Consider the following 27,478-nt stretch of genomic DNA (forward strand, 5'->3'; position numbering starts at 1 on the left):
AGAGATTGAAGATTTCCTATAGTAAACTGATGTGCCATTTCAGTTTTGTTGCAGCATAAGGCAGAATATGTCTGATTCACTCCATTTTAGCTCACCAAACAAATGTAGATGCACATTTATAAATTTATTATTTTCTTATTTTATTTAAAGGCAGAATTAAAGTCCTCACTGCTAGAGCACCGTAAATATCAGATCTTTTCTCCCTGTGAATATGCAAGATTATGGGGCAGATCCTCAGCTAATGTGAACTGTCATTGTTCCACTGATTTTGATCCCTTACAATGCTTCCTTCCTGCCATGCTCTTGGAGCACAGATGGTTCAAATGGCCAATAAGTAGCAAGATGGTGCCATGATATAAAATATCATCTACAATAAATTCTGCAGTTCCCCTTTCTGCAATCCATTCAAGTAAATCCCCATTAAAAAAACCCATTTGATTCCAAAGTAAAGCAAACTTCAAATTATTTTTTTTCAGAAAAGACTTTTGTAGATTAGAGAAACTGGAGATTGGTATAAGAATTGTAAGGTGGATAAGGAATTGGCTAAAGGGGAGAAGGCAACAGGTTGTCCTGAAAAGTGAATTATTGGACTGGAGGGAGGTTACTAGGGGAATTCCTCAAGTTTGATCTTGGGACCAATCTTATCCAGTATTTTTATTAATTACCTTAGCACAAAAATTAGCAATTTGGTAATGAAATTTGCTGATGATGCAAAGTTGGGAGGCATTGTCAATATAGAGAAGGACCAGCATATTATACAGGAAGATATGGATGGTCTTGAAGACTGGAGTGACAGAAATGGATGAAATTAAATAGGACAAATGCAAGGTCATGCACTGAAAGTCTAATAAAAAGAATTTCTAGGAAAATCTGGGGACTCATCAGTTAGAAGCGACAGAAAAAGAGAGAGACCTGGGTGAGGGGGTTGATCACAGGATGACTATAAGCCACCAATGTGGTGCAGCTGTGAAAAAGGCAAATGTGATCCTAAGTTGTATCAGATGACACATTTCCAGGAGAGTTATTGAAATATTAATGCCACTGTACAAGGCACTGGTAAGACCTCATTTGGAATATTGTGCACAATTCCAGTTGCCCATATTGATTCCAACTGGAACAGGTGCAGAAAAGAGCTACTAAGTTGATCAGCGGAAAGGAGGGCCTATCTTATGATGGAGAATGGAAGAGCTTGGCTTGTTTAGCCTAGTAAATTGAAGATTGAGAGAGGATATGATTACTCTCTATAAATCCATCAGGGGGTAAACATGAGGGAAGGTGAAGAGTTATTTAAGCTAAAGAAGAGGGATTCCCAAACTTGGTTCATGGCTTGTTCAGGGTAAGCCCCTGATTTGATTACCTGAGCATCCGCAGGTACAGCTGCTTGCAGCTCCCAGTGGCCACAGTTTGCCATTCCCGGCCAATGGGAGCCATGGGAATTGGTGGTAGCAAGAGAAAGTAGAATGAGAATAAGGGAGGAAAGAACAAAGTTACAAATACAATATCTAGATATTGTGACAGGGTCAGGTCAGATGGCTACAAGACAATGGTCGAAGGTAGATACATTAGTTCCAGGTTAAGCAGGTCCCTTTTCCCTGGGTAAGATAATAGGGACTATTCCAGAACACTCAGGAACTTCCTAGAACTAATTAAGGCATGCAAGCTAATTAGAACACCTGTAGTCAATTGGGAAGCTGCTAGAATTAATTAAGGTTAATCAGGACACCTAGTTTAAAAAGGCTATCACTCCAGTGTCCCTCCAGTGTGTGTCACTCCAGTGAGGTGTGTGTGTAAGGAGCTGGGAGCGAGAGGACGTGCTGCTGGAGGACTGAGGAGTACAAGCGTTAACAGACATCAGGAGGAAGGTCCTGTGGCAAAGACAAAGAAGATGTTGGGAGGAGGCCAGGGAATTGTAGCTGTCATGCAGCTGTTCCAGAAGGCATTCTAGACAGTTGAGTCCACAGGGCCCTGGGCTGGAAGCCGCTGTAGAGGGCGGGCTTGGGTTCCCCCCCAACCTCCCAACTCCTGACCCAATACAGGAGCTTCCACCAAAGGGGAAGGTCTCTGAACTGGTCCCCGACCCACATGGTGGATCAGCAGAAACTGTGGGGATGTTCTTACTCTTTTTTCCCCATGCTGGCCAGTGATGAGGTTATCTGAGTGAACGGCAGATTTGAGCCACAAAAGTGGCCAAACTGAGGGATACTGTGAATCTCTGAGGTGAGCAAAATCCACCAATAACTGCAGGACCCACCAAGGTAGAGGAGGAACTTTGTCACAGTATTTAAAGTTATGTTCATGTCTTGGTTGCTTCCACTTCACGTAAAAATGGAGTATGTATTAGGACATACACACACACACAAAAGGTGTGCATATACAGTGACTCCTCCCTTAAAGTCTTCCCGGTTGTTTCGTTGTTACGTTGCTGATCAACTAGGGAACATGTTCATTTAAAGTTGTGCAATGCTCCCTTATAATGCTGTTTGGCAGCCGCCTGCTTTGTCCACTGCTTGCAGGAAGAACAGCCTCTTGCAGCGAGCTGGTGGGGGCTTGGAACCAGGGTGGACCAGCAACCCCCCTATCAGCTCCCCGTTCCCCTAAATTCCCTGTGCTGCAGCCACCCAGCAGGCTATCAACTTCCCGCAGTTCATCTGTCTCTCCCCCCACTGCCATGTGTTGCTCCTGCCCTCTGCCTTGGAGCTGCTCTCCAGAGCCTCCTGCTTGCTGTGTGGGGAGGGGAAAAGGGGGGCTAATGTCAGGTTGTTCACCTTCCTCTGTACCCTGCTTACCCCATCTTCCAGGGAGCGGGGGCGGGGGGGACACAACAGGACTCAGGACAGAGGGAGCTTCCTGGCAGCAGCTGCCATCTCAGCTTGCTGATTAACCTAAAAAGGCAGTGTACTTAAGAGTGTGGTCAGAGTACTTAAAGGAGCAATGCACATCTCTCTGTCACACACAGGGTGTGTGTCTCTGTCTCTGTCTTCCATGCTGTCTCCACTCCCTCCATTCATGCTGCCTTGGGGAGTTTGAAGCTAGATTAACAACAATGAGTTAACCCTTGAGGGCTCAGCCAACTGCTAGTTCATCATTTAGCAATAAGGCATCCCCTGTGAAATATCCAACCCTCTGATTTCACCACCTCAACCAAGCTTCACAATCATCATCGCTGTGTACTATTAAATTGTTTGTTTAAAACTTATACTCTCTGTGTGTGTGTGTATATATATATAATATAGTTTTTTGTCTGGTGAAAAAAAATTCCCTGGAACCTAACTTCATTAATTAACATTAATTTTTATGGGGAAATTGGATTCGCTTAACATTGTTTCGCTTAAAGTCACATTTTTCAGGAATGTAAGTACGTTAAGCAAGGAGTTATTGTACATAGATGAAAATGGAGAGATTAATTTTTGTGTGAGCATAATTTAACAAGTAGAAGGTTTGTGAATACAAATTCATCCCAACTGCTCAAGACTCCTTCCATAAAAAGGGTTTTCTTGGATAACTAACTAAAATTGTATGTAAGCCAAGAGTTAATGTATATTCTTGAGCATGTGGTTTCTGACTTGGGTGGGAGATAGTTCCAGTAAATGAGAATGCATAGTGATGCCAAAACTTTTTCTTTGTCCTTAACTTTTATAACAAACATTTATTTGCTCTTTTGGGGGTTGAGGGTAACAATGAATATGCTAGATGTATTTCTAGTCAAATCATCAGAATATTTAAATTAGGTTCTGTTGTTCACTCTGCAGTGTTGGCTTTTTGAAATAATTTATTTTTTTTATTTATCAGGCTAAGTAGTCATAACTCTAGGACATGTACCGGCTGGCTATCTGGGACTGGTCATGTCCCGAGGGGCATAAAATATAATATTTGTATGCAATCACAGAAAATTATTGGGGTTATCAAAGAGTTATATCTCAAATGCAGGTACTATGGCATTTTAAAGGAGATTAGTGTAGATCAGGAGTTCTCAAATTGGGGTCGTGACCCCTCAGGGGGTCACAAGGTTATTACATGAGGGTCACAAGCTATCAGCTTCCACCCACAAACCCTGCTTCGCCTCCATCATTTACAATAGTGTTAAATATATTTTAAAATGTGTTTTTAAATTATAAGTGGGGGTTGCACTCATAGGTTTGCTGTGTGAAAGGGGTTGCCAATACAAAAATTTTAGAACCTCTGGTGTAGATTAACTGAAAATCACTTGCAAAATTTCCATTAATACCAGAGTTAAAATAAATTTCGGAAAAGGCTAGTTTAGCTTTTGTTGTGAAGGCAGTAAATATTACAGAAACTGAAAACAGCATGGACAGTTTTCAAAAGGAGAGTGCCCTTTCTATAACACCTCAAATAACTTATTCAATTTAAAACATAAGAATGACATTCAAGCTTCACCTAAGATTGGTTTCAATCTAAAATTATAAGTATGTGCAGACAAAAGAAGGTTCTAATCTGATGTCCTAGTTACCATAGTATCTCAGCGAAATATGTGGGATTATCGAGAACCAACTCTTGTGTCCCTATGGTAACTTTTTTTTATTACTTACAGCAGCTCCTAGTCTTAGCTTTAGCACTGAGTTGAAAAGAACTGAATTGTTCCTGACAACATTATCTAACACACAACTCTACCACTTCATAATACTGATTTTTTGTGTAATCCTATTTAAATATTTTTTTTAAAAAAATATGCATCACGACAGGATTCCTAATTTACAGGCTGCTGAAATGAAGACAACTTGTCTTAATGATAACTGCTGTCAGACACTTCAGCTAACCTCCTTCCCAGGATCATTTGCAATTTTGCAGTACATTTTCAGTGTAGTTGGAAAATTTGTTACCCTCTGATGAGCAAGCATGGACAATGAAAATGTAGACTTGCAGATTTTCTTAAAGGTGCACATAATAGTTTTTTGGAGAACAAGTTATTCTCCTTTTTTTGCTGCAAGAAGTATTGATCTAGGGCCTGATCCATGGTCCACTGAAACCAATGGTAATCTTTCCACTGATATTCATGGGCTATAGATTAAGCCAATGGAGTCTAGCCCTACTCCCATTGTGCTAATGGTAGATTGACTTCAATGGGAGCTGAGGTCACTCAGCCCTTTGCAAAATCAGGCCCTAAGAGAGACTGGACTTTAAAAGTAGACAGCAATAGAATCAATTAAGCCAATTATATAAAGTAATTCAGATGGATAACAATATTTTGAAAGGGCTATTAGAGCATAAGAATGGCTACACTAGGTCCAGACCAACGGTCCATCTAGCCCATCATCCTGTCTTCTGACAGTGACCAATGCCAGATACTTCAAAGGGAATAAACTGAACAGGACAATCATCAAGTTATCGATCTCCTCTCATCCAGTCCCAGCATCTGGTAGTGAGAGGTTTAGGGACACCCAGAGCATGGGGTTGCATCCCTGACTATCGTGGCTAATAGCTATTGCTGAACCTATCCTCCATGAACATATTTAATTCTTTTTTGAATCCAGATATAGTTTTTGCTTTTACAACATCCCCTGGCAATGCGTTCCACAGGTTGATTGTGCATTGTGTCAAGAAATACTTCCTTTGTTTGTTCTGTCATCTATTAACATCAAGACAAATGCAGCTACATATACACTAAGTCTATAATTATTATGCTATACTGTACTGTAGAGAGTGACTAGAATAGCTCCATATATTGCCGAAGATACATGACATTCTCTCTCTTTGACCAAGCCCATCCTTTGAATCAATCATAATTGGCCCCTTCTGGTTTCTCTTGGACCTTCTTAAAATAGTGTCTTTATTAGATTTCATTTCCCTAACTTTTCCTCATGTTTAAATTTCCCATTGATTTTAATTAATTTCTCCCTAAGCTCAGGATCTTGGAGAGCTTTATGGTTTAACAAAATTGGGGGAGGGAGAAGGAAGAAAGAAACATAGGCTTCTTCACCAGGTGGGATTTCCCAAGTTCTCACAGCTGTAATTAAAAGTCATTCTAGTTCCAACTGATGGATTGACATAAATATATCTCAGAAGAAAACAGAGTAATGCATAAATTCTTAATGACTCATATTCAAAACTCACGATTTTTTTAAAAGTCAGGTGACAAGGCCAAGGCAGATTCAGACAATGCCTGAGTATTTGTATGCTATATATATACACATATAAAATTGCCTTTTGACAGATTAGAGGTGGTAGCAACAAGCTGCAGATCTGAATGTCAGGGCCATAGCGACACTAACCGATAATTACCATCTCCACAAATATCTGTGAATGGAATCACTTGTTTTAATACAGATAAGTTTAGTATAAAAGTTAGAGAGCTGGTATGAGAGATATGATAAATGTGGCCATGACAGAAAACAATTTTTAATTTAGTATGCCCTATCAATCTAGATAGCCCATGAATATTTACCATTAATTCAGTAGGCTGGAACAGAGAGAGAGAGAGAGAGAGAGAGAAAGAAAAGGAAAAATAGAAGCTTTGACCTAAACAATGACTGTCAAAGAAAGAGAATCTTCAGCAGTTTCAATAAGAACAAATTTTATAGGCAAGCTGAACTGGTGGCCACATGGGGAAATACATTTGGGGAACCATTAGAAACAAAAGTCATGTTCCTGTTTTAATTTTTTTATAGGACAAATGGTAACAATTCCCAATATATGCTGCTGTTTGCTAGATTTACCAGGCTGACTACACAGGGAAAATGTGTGACGTCAGTGAGCTAAAACTGAAACATTTACTGAAATTTAAAACAAGCCTATTTGATCACATCATACTCCTCAGCAGGGATACCATTTGTAGGGGCTAAGTGGGGCATATACAGGTTGTGAGTGTAATGAACCAAAATTAATGGTTTATATAAAAGAAATGTTGTTTCCATTATTTTAGGGTAATTTTATTAAAGATGCCACCTGTCCAGAATAGAAGTGTCCAGATTTTAATTCTCTTTTCATATCTCAATGTTCAGACAGGGGACAGAAAAGGGAAGCTCTTATAGCTATTACTGTTCCAGCCATTCTATTCAGCTGTATTAAAGTGACTGGCTCTTACATTTTGTACTTGTCCCAAAGAGCTAATTTCTTCTGACTCACCTTTCCCAGAGAATTTTTTTACTAAGGGAAACAGCTCCTATTTCTAACTCCTGTTCAACTGATACCATTTTCCAGCTCTGTAAAGCTTGCTCAATGTTTATGTGTAGTTTAAGTAAAAATTCTGTATGAAATATAAATACTGAAGAATTCAGTTAATATTTCTAGTATACATGGAATGTAACACGTTTGTATACACAACATGATGAAATGGTACTACAATGAATAAAAACACTAATAGACCATTAATCTAACTCATACATTTGAAGTCAGATAGTCAATTAAATTGAAAATAAAGTACTTAATATGCAGCAGTCTCATTTTATGCTGTTGGGTATTGTTGCAGCTGTGTATTACTCTTGCCTTTTTCCCAATGCATGGCCCAATATCCAGGGTGCTCAGCACTTCTGAAAATCAGCTCATCAAATTCAATCACATAGAGAATGATTTTTAGCAACTGATGTTTTTTTGTTGGAGGATTACAGATGAAACAATTATCTAAAATCATTGTTATCTCTCATGAAAATACTATAAAAAGTGCAGAGCTCTTCTTCAGGTCTGGGAAACTAACTTAGAGTATCACTGCTAAATACAAGCACCCTGTAGAAGAAGAAGTATAAGAGTTCTGTGTGAGCTCAAAAGCTTGTCTCACCAACAGAATTTGGTCCAATAAAAGACATTACCTTACCCACCTTGTGTCTCTAATAGCCTGGCATCAAAACAGCTACAACAATACTGCATATAATAGTGCAGTCATTTACTTAGATCATGAGGAAATAGTTCAGGCCTACATTTTTTATATCTATCCTTCTATGTAATATTTATTTAGTTTTTCTTTTTATAGCTATTATTCAATAATATACTCCTTACTAAACTATAAAATAGGAGAAGAGACAGAAAAGCCATTTAGGGTCTCACTTAGGCCACAACATTAATAATAATAATGAATAATAAATAATAAATATCATGAGAACAGGGTCTCATTCATATATATATATATATATATATACATATATATATATATATATATATATGATATCATAAGGACATAAAATCCATAAAAGCATAAAATGCATGTTACCTTTCTCAATATGTATTCTTTTAGTCTCATGTCCAACCTCATGACCAGCCAGATCACCTTCTTTTGGGCCAGGTAGGACATTAGGTGATAAACCCATCAGCATCTGATTCATGGATAGCCCATTCTGATGTACAGCTGCTAGTCATACACACATAGACATAAAACCAACAATAATATTAACACACATACACAAACTTACAATAATGTTAACAATATTACTCATGTCTCTATTTTTTTAGATACTGTCTCAATTGTACAAGAAAACTAATAACCTCAATGTCATTTAATTAGTGATATTAAATCCACTCAGAGGAAGCTAGTCTGGTAGATCCTTTCCATATCTAATTTCTATTGTCTTCATTCAGCCGGCCCCTTAAATCCAGCTTTCTGAGGCACAAAAGCCAGAATCCCATATAAGCCAGTTGGGCAAGAGGCTGACACATTCTGAGAAAAACTAGCCCAGTAAGCAATGGCAAAAACAAATAACCTAAGAATGAGGTTCAGGGAACTCCTGTAGATTAGCTCTCCACTCCTTTCTTGGATTTGATCCCTATTTCTGAAGCAGTCATCTTGCCCCTGCAGGTACCATACATGGAGAAGCAGTTATTAGAAATGGCATGTGGTATGGCAAGTGGAACAGGACTAGGTGTTTTATTTTAAAATTGAAAAAAATATCTGCAATGGCTGAGGAACTCTATTACCCTGATCCAGGGACAATATGGAGAGCTTCTGACCTCAGCTGCTATTCTGTGATTACGGAATTTACTACAGAATCCAGGCATTGTTGTAATATGTTGCCCTACAATCTAAGATTTCATTTTTAAAACTGTTTTTGTTACTCATGGTTATGAAAATAATCTTTACAATATTATTCAAGTCAAACCAATATAGTGTTATCTTCCTGAGTCTGCAGAAAGCCTGAAACATCCATCCAATGTGTTTATCTAACTAGAATCCCAAAATGCCTCCCTATGTTTACACAGGAGCTAAAAATCTCAACTGCCTCTTATTAAGGGACCAAAACCTTTGGTTTCACCAAATGACAACTTCAGAAATGCAGTGGTGTGTTGTTAGTACAAAAGTCTGCAACCTAGCAAAAAAAGATGAAAAGGTGTGGACAGGGTAAAATAAATTGAATTTAATATGCATAAAATAATATGGTCTAAAACCTTCAATTTTAGGCTACTGCATTGGAGTACCTAAGGGATGCACAAATCTTAGACATGGAATCTTCACAAAAATTTCATGAAATTTCACAGTTTAATTTGATTCTATCCCTTGTGAGTTCTGAAGTCAAAATATTACTTGTATCATATTCCCCACCCTAATGTGTGTGCAGATTTTTTTAAAAAAATGTATTTCACCTAGAATTATCTTTTTAAATTGAACTATCTCATAAAATGTCACTTCTGAAGTCAGTTTTAATATAGAAGTCCAACTAGGGTAGCAAAATTAAATAAAACTGTAAAATACATAAATGTGTCATGGTTTGTATATGTTCAGTTCTGAAATTAGTCTAGCAAATTGCTTTCTCGCTGCAATTCTGTTTCATAGCTTATATCTTTATGCTTAATATGACATAATGGCAGTTTTCATCAGTACCTATTAATGAAGCATCATACATTATGATACTGTAAACTAGGGAACTTAATGATGGCCGATAGCTATTGCAGCTGAACTTCAGAACATGGTACATCTAGATCTACTTAGACTTAAGGTATTTTGGTTAGAAAAAATTAGCTTAACTTAATCAAATTTAAAATGGTGACAAGGAGAAGAATGTGACCTACGGATTCTGTCTGACGAGCTCTCAGTCCGTGCAGGTGAGCTGGACACACTGCTGCTTCGATGAGATGATGGATGGCTGCCAGGTCTTCGACCTTCTTCAAGGGAAGGAGCAGGAGAAGGGCTGTCTGGAACACGTTCCTACACCCCCACAAAAACAAGATAACAAATTAAAGACAACAGTTCTCCTGATTATTAAACATCATTTCCTCTACAGGATCTCCTTGTTATTTGAGCAATATCTAATCCCACTCTACTTAGTTACTCTTGTTTATTCCTGGGGTTGACTTGACTTGACTCTCCAGGACTTGTGGCATGCGATTCTCAGAGGAAGGTTAATACCTCTAGAACACCAGAGCCTGACTTCTATAATGCAGCAAAAGAATTTGCATCTGCAGTACCTGCTTTGTTTTTTATGTCATGGAGTTATGTTTGAAAAAACCTATTTGGGCTGTGATTGCAGTAACCAGTATCGTGAGAAAGTGGATGCTATTATAATTTTATAAATAAATAAGGGCAACACTCTGACATCCTTACTCATGTGTTGAGAACCTTACTCCTCAAATGGTCACATTCATTTCAATTCATTTCAATTACATCGGATGAGTAAAATACTCACAATCTGGCACTAACTAAATAAAACAGCTACAGCAGAAAGCTTTTGACATACTAACTAGTTGCAGAGAAAATGTATTGTGTTCATAAGTACTCAATATTTTTTGAATGAATCCTTTCTGAAACAGGATGGGCCTGTGTTGGTGAAAAATCTGTACCGGAAGTTAATGTAAGAATCAGAAATATCTGATATTTATGCAGCTTTGGTGCAGAAAGAATGAACAAAGAGAGGTGAGCGTTGCTACTGGAAAAGGAGAAGTTACTTACCTGTACAGTAACTGGAGTTCTATGAGATGCTTTGGTGCTCCACCTTAGCATGTGCACATGCCCTTACACACTTGATCAGATATTTTAGTTAGCTGTGCCTGCACCGAACACATGCTCATGCTCCAGTGTGAGGATATAGAGGGAGAGCAGACCACAATTCCAGTTCCTTTCCAACAATAAAGTCGAAGTAAGACTTCACATCAGAAAGGAATGAGGTTGGGAGGTGGAGCACCCACAGGAACAAAACATCTTGAACTCCAGTTACTGTACAAATAAGTAACCTCTCCTTTTTCTTCTTCTTCTTCTTCTTCTTTTTTTTTTTTGAGTTATAGTTCCACCTTAGAAGACTCTCAAGCAGTATTTCTATGAGGAAGTGGGTGTTAAGGAGACAGATGCAGTACAGCTCAGAGAATAGCATCACCGAAAGTCATATCTGCCCTGGAAGCAGATACAACACTGTAATACTTGGAGAATGTGTGAATGGATGACCTGGTGGTGGCCCTGCAAATGTCCATGATAGTGATGTCCTTAAGAGGTAGATTGAGTTCTTGTGGAATGGGCAGTCACTCAAGGTTGGGGATGCACACTGGAAGCTTCATAACTAGCTGAGATACATCATGAAACCCATTTTGATAGCCTTTGAGTAAAAATTGGTTGCCCCTTCATCCTTTCTGTAAAGGAGGTAAAGAGTATTTGAAAGGCCTGGAATGGTTCCATTCTATTAAGGTAGAAGGTAAGAGCCCTTCTCTCAGCCAGATTATGAAGACTAGCCACTTCTCTTGAGGAGTAAGACTCAGGGTAGAATACTGTGAGTCGAATGACTTGATTGATATGGAATTCTGATGAGACTTTAGGCAGGAAGTGAGGATGGGAATATAAGCTACTTTAACATGGTAGAAAATTGTGTACAGGCAGTCAGCCACAAGTGGCCCTACCTCTTTTATCTTTCTGGCCAAGGTTATGGCTATGAGGAATGTAGTCTTAGAAAACAAATGAAGGAATGAACAGCTGCCCATGGATTCAAATGGAGGATATCTCAGGGCATTGAGAAATAGGCTAAGGTCCCAAGGAGGAGTAGGGCTACTTGTCATAGGGAAAGAGATTACATAAACCCTTAAGGAACTTCACTGTGCTAGGTGATTGAAAACAGACAACCCTTCAACTAGTAGGTATAAGGTTGTATTGGCAGTTAGGTGGACCCTAATGGAATTGAGTGTCAAACCTTGCATTTTTAAATTAAACTCAAGTGGGTGATTGAGCATGGTTGTAAGGAGCAACCTGGAGGGGAATATAGATTGATGAGTACAGCAGGGTTGGAAACACTCCCACTTTTATGGGTAGATTTTGTGATGGGTTTTCTAATGCTCAGAAGTACAGTCTTAACTTTGGGAGAACAGTTCAGTTCTGTGCCCGAGATCCATCAACGAATCAAGCCTTGAGCACAGTGAAGAGATGTTCGGGGTGGGTCTTGGTGCCTGGTTCCTGTGTCAGGGGATCTACCATCAGTGGAAAGTGAAATATGCCTGCAGAGAGAGATGAAGTAAAATGGGGAACCACACTTGCTTCAGTCATGATGGTGCTATGAGAATAGTTGTTGCTATCTCTGTTGCTTTAGTTTGTTCAGAGCTTTGAGGATCAATGGCGTTGGAGGGTAGGTGTATAAGACAGTAAGAGGCCAAGGGATGAGGAGAGCATCCCCCATTGAGTTGTGGCCATAATTTCCCCTTGAGCAGAGTCAATGGCACTTTATATTGGATGGAGTTGCAAAAAAATCTGTCTCCAGAAGGCCCCAGGACTGATGAATGCTCTGAAAGACTGAGAAGCTGAGTTTCTTCTCATGATTTTGGTGAAAGTACTCAGGGAGTCTGCTATAGTGTACTGCAGGCTGGGCACATAGGCCTCTGACAGTCTATGTGATGAGCTATACACAAGTTCTACACCTATATTGACTCTGTGCACAAGGATTGATCTTTCTCTCACTTGCCAATCTATGCAGTATACTGCCACTCTGTTGTCCAGCATCATTTTGTCAGAGTGGCTTCTCTGAGTCTGAGAATGTTGATTTGGAGGGACCCTTCATGGGGAGTCCAATCCTGGGATGTAATGTCTTGGAAATGGGTACCCCCAACCAAGCAGGGAGGCACCCAGGGTGATGACCTTTGATGAGACATTAAAAGGGGACTGCCACACAAACCTTGCAAGGATCCTTCCACCAGTTGAGGGAGTTGAGAACTCTTAGGGGGTGAGGGGTATTAAGGTCAGCCATTTGGAAAGATTGTACTAGCTTTGAGTGTAAATAGTCTTGAGCCAGGCCTGGAGGCACTGAAGGTGTAGTCTTGCATGGGGCAGGTATAAATTTCAAGAGGTCACAGAGTAGCCCTGGAAACTTTAAGTGAATGGAGGTACCCATCAGTGTTATTACTAAAAAAGAAAAGGAGTACTTGTGGCACCTTAGAGACTAACAAATTTATTTGAGCATAAGCTTTCGTGAGCTACAGCTCACTTCATCGGATGCATTCAGTGGAAAATACAGTGGGGAGATTTATATACATAAAGAACATGAAACAATGGGTGTTACCATACACACTGTAACCAGAGTGATCACTTAAGGTGAGCTATTACCAGCAGGAGAGCTGGAAATGGCCCACCTTGATTATCACTACAAAAGGTTTCCCCACCCACTCTCCTCCTGGTAATAGCTCACCTTAAGTGATCACTCTGGTTTCAGTGTGTATGGTAACACCCATTGTTTCATGTTCTCTATGTATATAAATCTCCCCACTGTATTTTCCACTGAATGCATCCGATGAAGTGAGCTGTAGCTCACGAAAGCTTATGCTCAAATAAATTTGTTAGTCTCTAAGGTGCCACAAGTACTCCTTTTCTTTTTGCGAATACAGACTAACACCACTGCTACTCTGAAATCAGTGTTATTACTGAAGATCCTAGGCCTCTCAAAAGGAAGATCCTCTATCATATTCTGCACTTCCTTGGGAAGACAGAGGCTTGAAGCCAGTAGGCTCAATGCATGATGATGTCAGTTGCCATTGAACACGAAGCTGTGTAAGCTGGCTGAGGGAAGTTTGTAGAATATTTTTTAGATCATATGGCTTTCCACAATGAAGGCCAGAAACTGCTCTCTTTGGTCTCACGAAAAATGATAAATAAAATGTGAACATTTTCCATAGTTTATGAAATCATACTTTGCCATGAAGACCTGATAGTTTGCAACCGTAAACTGAAGAACAAGTGACAAATAGATCTTATGACCTAAAAGACACTCAATCTCTTTGTCCAAGAGAGTTGATTTGGAGCAAGCTTCTCGATTCCTTTCATTGACAGCATCCACTGCCAAGAAGTTGGCGGGAGGAGGGAAGTTGTGAGAAAAAATTATTCCAGATCCTTGGACAGTACATAATATTTCCATCAGCCCCTTTGCAAGTGCGTGCGATGGTTGTAGGTGTCTTCCATTCAGTGCAGGATGGTGAAAGTAATGCCTCATTAATGTGAAAGGCAACCTTGCCCTGGGGGACAGAATGTTCAAAAGAGAGTGTTGTACTTTCTGAATCTCCTCCCAGGGAATCTGGATTGACTCCTCTCCCTTTTTAACAGGTCTTGAAAGGCCTTGCAATCATCTGCATAAGATGGTGGGGGTTGGGATAACTGCCTCATTGGGGGAGGAGGAGGACTTGTCAGATGGTGGTGTCTTCTCCCCAACCACTAGCTCTTGCTCCTCCAACCGGTCCTCCTGGTGGGGAGGGTTCTGCGGTACCAGTTGCTGTTGGTCTGGATGAGGCCTTTTGCAGGAGGACACTATGTAACACTAGTCAGTATAATTATCCCATGGGTTCCAGAAAGTCCACTGTGTTGGTTTATAAGGGAAAGGAGTGGGATACAGAAGCAAGGATGGGAGCTGTGGCTCCAAAGGTTGTGATGGTGCCGGCAAAAGATTCCTCTCAGTACCTGTTAAAGAGAGAAATTCCAGTGTCAACAGCAACTAAATCCTCATGGGAAAGGAAATTGATCAGTACTGGAGAGCCTGGGAAGTGCTCCACAGGAAACTCAAATGGTACCAGAGATGATATGAAAGCACAGTCCTTGCTTTTGTTGTAGCAGTGGCCCAAGAAAGACAGTACCAGAGCATGCATTGAAGGCTTCTTAGAAGAGTCCCTGATCCTAGAGGAGTCCTTGTGTCTGGAGTTATCTTCCTTTAGTACCAATGACGGTGCTGTTCAGTGCAGTTAACTAGAAGACTTCTTGATGCAGGGTGTACTAGAAGTCTTATTTTTGGGTACCTCATGGAGGCTTCAGCAGTACCCATACCAGGATACAAGGTCTCCTTGTTCCCTAGCCTCACAGGTGACTTTTCCATTCTTCTGGAATCTCTCTCCAGAGAATGGGTTTTCTTCACTCCCAAAGCTGCCCCATGGTCTCTGATTACTGAAGGCTGAAGTTAATGAAGCAGTCTGAATGGCGAAGGCCAATGAACGGCAGTGGAGCGGTACTGGACACACAGGTCTCACAGAATGCTGAATCAGGAGGAGCTTCAGCCTGTCTTCCCTCATCTTCCTAGATCTTCTCTTAAACCCAGAGCATACCTTGCACTTTGATGGGACGTGAGATTGTCTGAGGTAGCTAGAATGCCCATTGCTGAGGGAGAAATACCTGTTGCAAGTCTGACAAGGTTTGAAACCTGGACTCTTTGGCACAATGTAAGAAAGGAGGCCACAGACAGTGAAAGGCTGAGGGTAAAGAAGGCCCTGGATAAAAAGAAAGGCCCAGGAAAAGGGGGACCACCCCCAAAAAGCATAAGCCTTTGCTTAAAATAAAGAAGAAACAAAATTAAATAAAATGCTACAAAAATTACAGAATAAGGCAGTAGCTATAAGGCTAACAACAGACACCATAAAACTATCTCAAACTGAAGGTGGTTGCGAAAGAACTGGACTGGTGGTGGGTATTGCTCTCCCTATATATCCTTGCATCTAAGCATGAGGGTGAGTAGCGCACAAGTGTGACCTGCAGACATTGCTAACTGAAATATCCAATCAGGAGTTCACGGGCAAATGTACATCCTAAGGTTGAGTACCCTTAGGGATTATAATTTGAAGGACTGTCTTTTGGGGGGGTCTTGTCCTGCATTTGCTGAGCACTCTCAATTTCCAATGACTCCTAAGGGCCTAGAACATTGTTGGTAAAAAAACCAATAATAAAATAAAACAACCCCCTGAGAATTGGGGGAGCGCAGAATCTCACAGAATTGGGCCCACTAATTATGATATATCATGTAAATAGGTCTCTAAGAATTATTTAGCAATTAAGTCCAGATTTTCAAAAGACCTCAGACCCCAACATCTCCCACCTAGGCAACTAACTAAAGCCTCACTCATACAAAGATTTAGGCTATGTCTAACAATAAATCTTACAGCTGTACTGCTGCGGCTGCAACACAGTAAGGTCTCCCGTGTAGCCAATCTATGCCGGCGGGAGGTGTAGACAAAGCATTCCATACATGTTTACCCTTTTCTTCCACACAAACACACTGTGAGTGATCACAGAACCAAGGAAGATTAGGGTTGGAAGAGACCTCAGGAGGTCATCTAGTCCAACCCACTGTTCAAAGCAGGACAAACCCACCTAAATCATTCCAGCCAGGGCTTTGTCAAGACAGGCCTTAAAAACCTCTAAGCATGGAGATTCCATTCCAGTGCTTCCCTACCCTCCTAGTGAAATAGTTTTTCCTAATATCCAACCTAGACCTCCCACACTGTAACTTGAGACCATTGCTCCTTGTTCTGTCACCTGCCACCACTGAGAACAGCTGAACTCTTCTCTTCTGCAGACTAAATAAGCCCAGTTCCCTCAGCCTCGCCTCATAAGTCATGTGCTCCAGCCCCCTAATCATTTTTGTTGCCCTCCACTGGATTTTCTCCAATTTGTCCACATCCTTTCTGTAGTGGGGGTCCCAAAACTGGACGCAATACTCCAGATGTGGCCACACCCGTGCCGAATAGAGGGGAATAATCACTTCCCTCGATCTGCTGGCAATTCTCCTACTAATGCAGCCCAATATGCCTTTAGCCTTCTTGGCAAAAAGGACACAATCTTGACTCATATCCAGATTCTCATCCACTGTAATCCCCAGGTCCTTTTCTGCAGAACCGCTGCTTAACCAATTGGTCCCCAGCCTGTAGCAGTGCATGGGATTCTTCTGTCCTAAGTGCAGGACTCTGCATTTGTTTTTGTTGAACATCATCAGATTTATTTTGGCCCAATCCTCCAATTTGTCTAGGTCACTCTGGAGCCTATCCCTACCCTCCAGTGTATCTATCTCTCCCCCCAGCTTAGTGTCATTCATGAACTTGCTTAGGGTGAAATCCATCCCATCATACAGATCATTAATGAAAATGTTTAACAAAACCTGCCCCCGGACTGACCTCTGGGGCACTCTGCTTGATACCGGCTGCCACTAGACATCGAGCCATTGATCACTACCCACTGAGCCTGACGATCTAGCCAGCCCTCTATCCACTTTACAGTCCATTCATCCAATCCATACTTTCTAACTTGCTGGCAAGAATACTGTGGGAGACGATACCAAAAGCTTTGCTGAAGTCAAGGTATATCACGTCCACCTCTTTTCCCATATCCACAGAGCCAGTTATCTCATTATAGAAGGCAATCAGGTTGGTCAGGCATAACTTGCCCTTGGTGAATCCATGTTGACTGTTCCTGATCACCTTCCTCTCCTCCAAGTGCTTCAAAATGGATTCCTTGAAGACCTGCTACATGATTTTTCCAGGGATTAAGTTGAGGCTGACCGGTGTGTAGTTCCCCAGATTCTCCTTCTTCCCCTTTTTAAAGATGAGCACTACATTTGGCTTTTTCCAATCATCCGGGTCCTTCCCTGATCGCCACTCGTTTTCAAAAATAATGGCCAATGGCTCTGAAATCACATCAGCCAACTCCTCAGCACCCTCAGATTCATTGCATCCAGTCCCATGGACTTGTGCATGTCCAGCTTTTCTAAATAGTCCTTAACCTGTTCTTTCACCACTAAGGGCTACTCACCTCCTCCCCATACTGTGGTGCCCAGTGCAGCAGTCTGGGAACTGACCTTGTCTGCAAAGACCGAGGCAAAAAAAGCATTGAGTACTTCAGCTTTTTCCACATCATCTGTCGCTAGGTTGCCTCCCCCATTCAGTAAGGGTCCCACTCTTTTCTTCACCTTCTTCTTGTTGCTAACATACCTGTAGAAACCCTTCTTGTTATCCTTCACATCCCTTGCTAGCTGCAACTCCAATTGTGCTTTGGCCTTCCTGATTACACCCCTGCATGCTCGGGCAATATTTTTATACTCCTCCATAGTCATCTCTCCAAGTTTCCACTTCTTGTAAACTTCTCTTTTGTGTTTAAGCTCACTGAAGATTTATCTCTTAAGCCAAGCTGGTCGCCTGCCATATTTGCTATTCTTTCTGCACATCAGGATGGTTTGTGCCTGAACCCTCAATAAGGCTTCTTTAAAATACAGCCAGCTCTCCTAGACTTCTTTCTCCCTCATATTAGCCTCCCAGGGGTTCCTGCCCATCAGTCCCCGGAGGGAATCAAAGTCTGCTTTTTTGAAGTTCAGGGTCCGTATTCTGCTGCTCTCCTTTCTTCCTTTTGTCAGGATCCTGAACTCGACCATCTCATGGTCACTACTGCCCAGGTTGCCACCCACTTCTACTTCCCCTACCAATTCTTCCCTGTTTGTGAGCAGCAAGTCAAGAGGATCATGGCCCCTAGTTGTTTCCTCCAGCACTTGCACCAGGAAGTTGTCTCCAAAACTCTCCAAAAACTTCCTCGATTGTCTGTGCAGTGCTGTATTGCTCTCCCAGCAGATGTCAGGGTGACTGAAGTCCCCCATGAGAACCAAGGCCTGTGATTTGGAAACTTCTGTTAATTGTCCAAAGAAAGCCTCATCTATCTCATCCTCCTGGTCTGGTGGCCTACAGCAGATGCTCACCATGACATCACCCTTGTTGCTCTCGCCTCTAAACTTAACCCAAAGACTCTCAACAGCTTTTTCTCCAGTTTCAAATTCGAGCTCTGAGCAATCATACTGCTCTCTTACATACAGTACAAATCCTCCACCTTTTTTCCCCCAACTGTCCTTCCTGAACAGTTTATACCTATCCATGAAAGTGCTCCAGTCATCTGAGTTACCCCACCAAGTCTCTGTTATTCCAATCACATCATAGTTCCTTGACTGTGCCAGGACTTCCAGTTCCTCCTGTTTGTTTCCCTTCTTCTTGTGTACAGGCACCTCAGATAGCTAGCCGATTGCCCTACTTTCTCAGTATGAATCTCACTAAATTTAAGGAAACTATCACAGGCCCTGATCCCGCTCTCACTGAAATGAACAGAAAGGCTTCTATTGACTTAAATGGGAGTTGGATCAGGCCAACCATGTGTAAAGTTAAGTGTGTGTTTTAATCTTTTCAGGATCAGGGCCTAAAAAACCAGGGTGAAATCCTGCTGCCATTGATTTCCCTGAAGCTAGGATTTCACTGCAGATTGTCAAAGACACTCAGTTCCCAATTAGATACTTAAACAAGTGGTTAGATTTTCAAAAAGTGCTTGGAACCCTACAGCTGCCTTTCTGACTAACTTTTCTGCTTGACTTACAGAACTCCAAAGGAGTTTAAATAAAGGTATATAATGTATTTTAGGTTAAAAAAATTACAGGAAAAAATTCATTTAAAGAAGTTTATCAATCATTGAAGATGCTATTTTATTTCTAAATATCCATTTAAAAGTCCTTTGAAGTACTCTCTATATTTGACTTTTCTCAGAGATACATCAACTGAGCAGATAATTTCATTTTCTCTCACTGAAAGTCAGGATTTCCTGAATAATCCTGATAAGAAATTTGATAAAAACCAGAAACTTAATTTTTCCCTATTGTTTTCCAACCAGTTTTATTTCTGACATAATGCAATAATACAACTTCTGTTTGTGTTAGTGGCACACATGAAAGCATGCTGCTGTTAATGTAAACAAGCCTCTTGCAGAAAGAGCATGCTGTTCTTCCTTAAACCCCAGACAGAATTTTCAACAGCTCTGATTGTCATTATACAGCACATACAGTAGCTGGATGAACATTTGGTCTGTTGAATGCATTCCAAAGGAAATGAACAACTCTGAAACACATCTATCTATAGTAATCAATAAAATTGCTCAGGTTAAAGTTCACTGTGAGTATTTGCTATGCATGCTGTTGTGGTTGCACAGGGACTCAATGGGCCTATTAATGGAGAGGGTGAGGACCTGTTAGAACAATATATCAAGACATTTAAGTGGATTCCACTTTAATAGTCTCTATTGTTTAAGTTAAAAACATTGATGAGGAAAGTTTAACTGCATCATAGCTCTAGGCTTATTATGAGATTGATTGTGTTTATATGCCCATGAACTGAGTAGTCAAGTGGAGGATTAGAATGCAGATGTTCTCAGAAGATATATTTCTTTAGATTTAGAAGGATTTAAGTATCCACAGTGTACAGACTCACTATAAATTGAAACAGACCATATTTAATCATTTAATTAAATATATAATGTCACTGTTTGGCATACAATATATTGGTCTTTGAAGGGTTTCATTAAAATGAAATCCAGTGAGCATATAAGATTTGAATACAGAGTTTCAGAGTAAATTAATTTATTTAAACCACTTAATTTGCTTACCCTATTTATTTATGTGTGCTATTACAGCATATATTATAAGATGGAGACAGCAGAAGGAATGCAGAGGACTAACTAATATAATTATTACTGAAACAAACCAGATAATGAGTTTTATTCACATGTAATAAGACATAGCATGAGAAAGTCTATGAGGGAACTATGTAAACTGTGTTTATCAGTTCATTTGTGGAATACCCTTTAACCTCAACAGACAAGGGACTGAACTATGAGTAGGCAAGAGTATTACTAATGTAATTCTTCAGCTCACTGCTTTACAGTCTTGCTTCGTAAGTCCAACAATCAATAATATACAATCTCTTGTAATTTTCTGTCTTTATTAAAGCTAGCTGCAATAATAAATGGAAATGCTAGTAATAATAAATTTAAATACTCCCTTGCTCTAAAAAGGGCATGCTAATAAACTAATGGTGCTGGAATACCAATATTGGAATGTTATTCTATCCTTTCACCAGGGTGTTTGTGGAGAAAAGATGGATTTAGGTAAAATGACATTTCAAAAGCACTTTATTTTAAAAACTTTTAAAAAAGGAAATTATAAAAACATGTTCAGTTAATAAATCAGACTCGACTTCAGCAAAATACACTATCATAGCTGTCTTTTGACTGATGTGAAATACCACTTTCTGACCAATAGGTCTAAATTAGAGAAAGAAGAGTCAAAACTTTCTGAATTTTAATCCTGGCTCTGACAGTGACTCTTTCCAGGGCCTTGTGAATGTCACCTAGGCAGTGTCTACACATTTTTTTTTCTAAAATGTATGCCCATCCCTTATCAATTCAACTCCACTGAAGAATAGACCAAGCTGCAGGCTGTGGCTGCCACCCTGTCTGCATTAGTGTTCCAACCATTGCTATAAAAGAGGGACATTTTCCAGTGGCAAAATCTTTGTGTGTCTAATGCAGTGGTGGGCAACCTGTAGCCAGAATGTGGCTCGCACTGCTTCCCACAGCTCCCAGTGGCTGGGAATGGTGAACCACAGCCACTGGGAGCTACGGCCAGCTGTGCAAAAGTAAACAAACTGTCTGGCGGCCCGCCAGTCGATTACACTGATGGGCTGTGTGCGGGTCACAGGTTGCCCACCACTGGTACAATGCATACCAGAAGCTTTACTAAAAGCCAAATATATTGCGGAAGATTCTCTTCCAAACTCTACTACCTCTGAGTCATTTAAGTCCAAGTCATAGACTCATAGCTAAGGATTCCAAAGCCAGTCCTGACCTCTCACCAGGAACTTTCATAAGAACATAAGAATGGCTATACTGGGTCAGACCAAAGGTCCATCCAGCCCAGTATCTTGTCTACCAATAGTGGCCAATGCCAGGTGCCCCAGAGGGAGTGAACCTAACAGGTAATGATCTAGTGATCTCTCTCCTGCCATCCATCTCCACCCTCTGACAAACAGAGGCTAGGGACACCATTCCTTACCCATCCTGGCTAATAGCCATTAATGGACTTAACCTTCATGAATTTATCCAGTTCTCTTTTAAACCCTGTTATAGTTCTAGTCTTCTTAACCTCCTCAGGCAAGAAGTTCCACAGGTTGACTGTGCTGAGTGAAGAACTTCCCTTTATTTGTTTTAAACCTGCTACCCATTAATTAAACTTGCTACCCATTAAACAGAACAGTCAGGGGCCCAGTGGAAGCATGTCAAGGGCAGGGAGAGATTGTATGTCATTGCAGTGCTGTGAACTCCAGCAATCTCCTTTTGGTAGATGGTCCTTTGGAGAACATTGCTAGCTGGCACATGTTAGAGAAACCTTCATGCAAAAGACCAGGCAGCTATAACCATCTCCTTAATGGCCACAGATCTTCCCTCCTGTGATCTGCTGACCCATTATATGTATTACTTTCACTTCAAGCATTCGTTTTCTAGTTCTACCCAAAAAGTGAATCAACTTTGTTGAGCAAGAACCACCAATCCAATGGCATTTCTAAAAACCTATGACCACAAAATTGTACTGGATTACAGAAAGCCAATAAAATATATTAAAAAGAAACGGTCACCTTTCCTACTTTATAATTAGACCATGACCCTCTATCTCAGAGCATGCAGACAGATTTCTCTTCTACTTTCGTTATTTAGCATTTGCTTCATGTACCTGTAAAACTGAGTATTGCTACTGGCCATTTTAGGACACATGTTAAACTATTACCTATTAGTAGTACTTCATAATTTTGCCTACTAGCACCCCTAAAGTCAAATACACTAAGGGACAGCTCTTCAAAATAGCTCAGCTCTCATTTAGGCACCAAAATAAGAGGTCAGATTTTCAAAAGAGCTAGTTATAAGTGTCACAATGGGATCTGCTGGGTGCAATACCCTTTTGAAAATCTGATCCTTATTCTGATGCCTAAATGGGAACTTAACTCTTAAAAATCTGGTCCCAGTTGTGGATCCTGAGCATTTGAAATTCTTGTACTGACCTCATTTGAAAGTTTGGCCCCACAATCTTCCCACCAGAAAGCACTTGTCTTTCACCCCAGAGGAGATAGATCATCCTTTCCCACACCTTTATTTCCCTGGTATTAGAAGTTTCAGACTCACAATATCCAGTCTCTTTAAAATTAATTGATCACCTTGATCAATCAGTCCTTCAACTCTCACATAGATTGTGCTGATCATAAGATGTCTTCCATTCTTCTCTTATCCTGGCCTTCCTTCTCCATGTATGGCCATGCCTTTTCACGATAAAATCTTCCCATCGTTTTAATTAATTAATTAATTGAAACATTTTCCTGGTACCCTCTGCCCTCCTCCATGTGGCTTCTGATAAATGGGAAAAAGACTCTCAAAGCACAGTTTCCTTTCAGGATCTAGATTTTCCTGTCTGCCTCCATGCCACAGGATCAAGAACAGGTCACATTCCACATTATCTTTGTATATAGTATTATTTCCAAAGGACATGAAAAGGTACAGTCTCTTGTTTTACAGGACTTATGAGGTTATGATGAAACCCCTAGAATCACTACTCATTCCATTTTTGTCCCAGAGCACTCCAAATAACCCTGCGAGACCTTCCATCCTGTCACCTCTCCCCAAGCTGGATGAAGGGAGTCCCACAAGGAAGGCTCCTCTGCTCTGTTTCATCTTTGCCTTCTTCCTTCTATTCCAGTTCTCACAGAAAGGAGTTTCATCAGCCCTCTTCTCCTTTTTTGCAGGCAGTTCTTTTGATCCAGCAGCTCCATCTCATCCTCTCAGGAATAACCAGAACTCTTCCTCTAGATCCCTGCCACAAAGCACCCTTACTGAAATTTAGTTGTTCCAGGCCTCAACTCCTGTACTTGCAGACCTCCTCTTCATTCCAAGAGAGGGCACCTCAAGCAATTTGTATGAGGTTGGTCCCTGCTCCTCCTCAGAAGGTAGGAAAAGGAGATGGGTCAGTATATAATCAAACTTCTTCTAGGCCCTTGTCACTTGAGGTTTTTGCCCAATAACGTTGCCCTTTAGCATTGTAATTTCCTGGAAGCAGAAATCCATGCTCTTTTAGAAAAAAATGTTAATCTGCCCAGTTCCCCAGTTTCAGATCAGAGAAAGAGGGGATTTCCTCCATGTAGTCCCTGGTGTACTACTGAATGTGTCAAGAGAGTTTCTACCCTGTTCTGGACTCTCCCTTAAACCTTAGCAACTGCCAGTCAACATTTTAGATGCAAATTCCTAAATTTCCAGGGCATCTCTGCTCAGTGTCCCTTCTATTTAGGGTTCTCCCTTGTGTCTTCTTCCATCATTCCAGTCTGGTTGATCATTCATCTCTTGGACCCTTTGTTTGCATAGTCCTCATTGTGTGGGATAATTTTCACCTTTCTCCTGTTTAGAGAGTCCTGCTCTTTCAGTGGTACTCTTTTTCTGTCCTCAGTCAGTTGATACTATGGCAATGCTCTTCCCCCCAAGTCAAGGGCACTAAAACCTTTGTAGAAATGGGGAGAAAGCAAGGCCCATTCCATTCCCATGGCTGGCTGCTCAAGACTTTGATTGTCTTGAGGTTGAGAACAGGTTGTAAGAGCAGGTTCCTTAGAAAAAGTTGTTGATTGCCCTAACTGAAGTAAAAAAAAAACCCAACAACCAATCATTCTCTACTTCATGTTCTCAGATTGGAGCATCTGGTGTTGAAGAAAGGGATGGACATATAAATTATCTTTCTTCAGTGAATCCTCAACTTTTAATTTGTAAGTTCTCTACAATATGTAGACCTCTCTGAAAGGGGACATTGATTTCCTTTCATTTGCAAGGACACTATTTTGATCTCTTCTGCAATGACCAAAGTAAAGACCTGTTACTCCTCAGTCACCTGTTATTTCTTTTGCAAATGCCTATTGATCTTTCCCAGACCCATGGGAGAAGTATTCCTGAAACAGTTTTCTTTCAAAATGCACATGAACTCACCAGAGGAGTATAAATGAGTTCCTTGGTTATCTCCTCAACCCCAGTGTGACAATGTGGGAATTTTATGTAATATTTTTTATGAATCCTATGTGTGCCACAGTTTGCCTCTGCACTTTGCATTGTACAACAATTTTAAGTCTCCTTCTAAAACAGCACAGGTATGGGTATGGGTATTACTGGCTGTCTATATGGAATGAACAGGGTCATTAAACAACTGGTTGAAACCAACCCCAAATCAACCCCCACAGAAAGACAAAGCAATTACCAATGACTGAACCATCAAATGCTTAACAATAGGAAACCCCAGACAAGTGGAGGGAGGAAGAGAGACAGAGAGATCAAGAGACGAAGTCCATCACAGTTTGGCTGGCTCATCATGACACTGGTTTGATCGGGGTAGATTATGGCTTAACTTCTGCCTCTCTTAGGTTACAAAGGAATTTCAGATTCTATAGCCAAGTGACTAATAAATGGTTACCATGTTTTGAAAAGGCTGCTAGTTGCACTGTAAATATTCACTGAGAGCATTGTACACTAAAGGGACACAGTACAAGCCTCCTGCAGGACTCTGGCTTGGCTGGATTCACTGCAGAGAACCAGAGAGATAGGGTTAGCTGGTGCTGACAGCCCAGTTTTGGAATCTTGGATGCCACAGGCTTGTCCTAGTGGAACTGTGTGGTTCCTTGGGGCCTGGTGTACTAAAAGGAGTTCCTTCCAGGAGACTGGTGACAAGCTGGGGCATAGACTAGGCCTTGTGACTTTGTGACACCTACATACAATGATTTTTGGTTTTACAGGGTAGTGTTTCATCTTCCCTTTAGTTTGTACCTAAAGTTTCAGAAAACCCTAAACAACAAGGGTTATTCTTAAAGTTTCAATAAAGCTATTAATTTGCTAACTCCCTTAATACCCTATAATAGGATTGTATCATCTGGATAACTGACTAGCATATATTTACATCTTCCATCTCTCCCCTTTCTTATACAATATCACTATTTAAATAGGATTTCCCTCACTTCTGGATAATCTGAACATTTTCTTTTTCTTCTTTTTCTTATTGAAGACAGTTTTTTAACCAAAATAAGACCAATTAAAAATAAAAATCCATGTTTCAGCCATTTTTCAGTTGTCATTCATTTCCACAACTTTTTATTAATGGACCTATTTTCTTCTCCAAAGAACATCATAGCCGACAATATTTTTAAAATACGTTTTCCTCCTGATATATTTGTAAAAATTCCTTCTTTAATCCCCGCAAACTGATTGGGCTAGAATTAACCTGATCTGCTTTTTTACTGTCTTTACTTTGGCAAAATTTCACTGATTCTATACATACTTGTTTGGTTATCTCCCCCTCTTCTGTTTACAACAAAAGTTGTGGTTTGTTGGTTTTGATTTTTGCTTTAATAACTTGTCTTTGAGTAGCTCCATTGGAATCGTTGCTTCTTGTTTCTAGATTCTTATCATTCAAAGATTATTGAATCTTTTCTATACTTATTTTGGTGACTCCTAGAATAACCCAGCCTTTTTCCTTATCAGATAATATTTGAGAAAGAGAGAGAGAGCATGCGCACTGTGTCTCAATGGACTTGAATAGGTCATCTTTTTTAAAATTATTTTTATTTTTGGCTCTGTGGCCAGTTGGTTAGATGGAGACTGATGTCTGCCAGATGACTTTGGTAGGATCTAGAATTGACTCATTAATTGGGAGGGCAATTCTGGATGAAGAGGAGGTGTGGAGAATATCCACCAACTTGTGATATGTATATGCCACCTCCTGTAGGGGAATCTGCAGCTCATCTGCCACCCTCTTGGTAAAATGCAGAAAGTTCTTAATATGATCATGTAGTGATGGGGGGGGGAGGCAGTACAGGCTCAACTGGTGGACATGAGGAGAAAGGACTCTGAACAGCAAGGCTGTAGGAGTCTGGTGGACTCTCTCTGAGAGACACTGGACAGCTGCGACATGTGTGTGTATGTCACCCAAGGATTGCAATATGGCCATTGGGTGAGAGGAGGGCAGGCATGGGCGGTGGGGTTACCCCTAAGGGCCCATATCACATTTGTGGGTTGGCCCGATGGAATTGGGGAGGACCTTTGTATTGTGATGGTGGGCTATGAGGGGCCAGGGAAATGACCTCCTTCTGGCCACTGTCAGACTCATCTCTGGCTAAGAGCGGTGTTGACTGGGGTATTGGCAGTACATGGCCTGGTGCAAGAGCAATCCTGGGTGCCGGGATGTGCTCGGTAACAGGGCCCAGGTACTGAGTAATGGGGATTGCAGTTCTTCCCCAACCATCAGGTTGCCAGGGTACCAGAGCTGCTGTGGTACCATGGGCTCACTTGGTACCACAGAGCAGTGTCTGTGGTATATTGTCAGTACCGATGGTTGGGAAGGTGCAGAGCACTCCCTAGATGTGAGTTTTGTCGCACCTGATAAAAAGGTTTTCTCTGTGCCACTCTTTTAGAGACTGTATGGTAATTGTCTGTCTCCTTAGGGGAGGGTACCATTGCTTAAAAGCC

At 40.9% G+C, this 27,478-nt stretch overlaps 1 protein-coding gene across 9 annotated transcripts in view; it reads right to left on the minus strand.

The window, feature by feature from the left end:
* The window catches only part of DACH1 (dachshund family transcription factor 1), a 455,347-nt gene that overhangs the window by 107,287 nt on the left and 320,582 nt on the right, over positions 1-27,478 (minus strand). For 5 of the 9 annotated variants that reach the window (XM_043504582.1, XM_038387906.2, XM_038387908.2 and 2 more), the window contains 2 exons: positions 9,949-10,084; positions 8,159-8,296 (listed from right to left, as the gene is read on the minus strand). In XM_043504582.1, the coding sequence (XP_043360517.1) occupies positions 8,159-8,296; positions 9,949-10,084 (274 nt within the window). The remainder of the gene's footprint in view (positions 1-8,158; positions 8,297-9,948; positions 10,085-27,478) is intronic. The other 4 variants (XM_038387907.2, XM_038387909.2, XM_038387911.2 and 1 more) reach the window with 1 other exon arrangement.

This window comes from Dermochelys coriacea, chromosome 1, assembly GCF_009764565.3.
Source record: "Dermochelys coriacea isolate rDerCor1 chromosome 1, rDerCor1.pri.v4, whole genome shotgun sequence".
Lineage (NCBI taxonomy): Eukaryota > Metazoa > Chordata > Testudines > Dermochelyidae > Dermochelys > Dermochelys coriacea.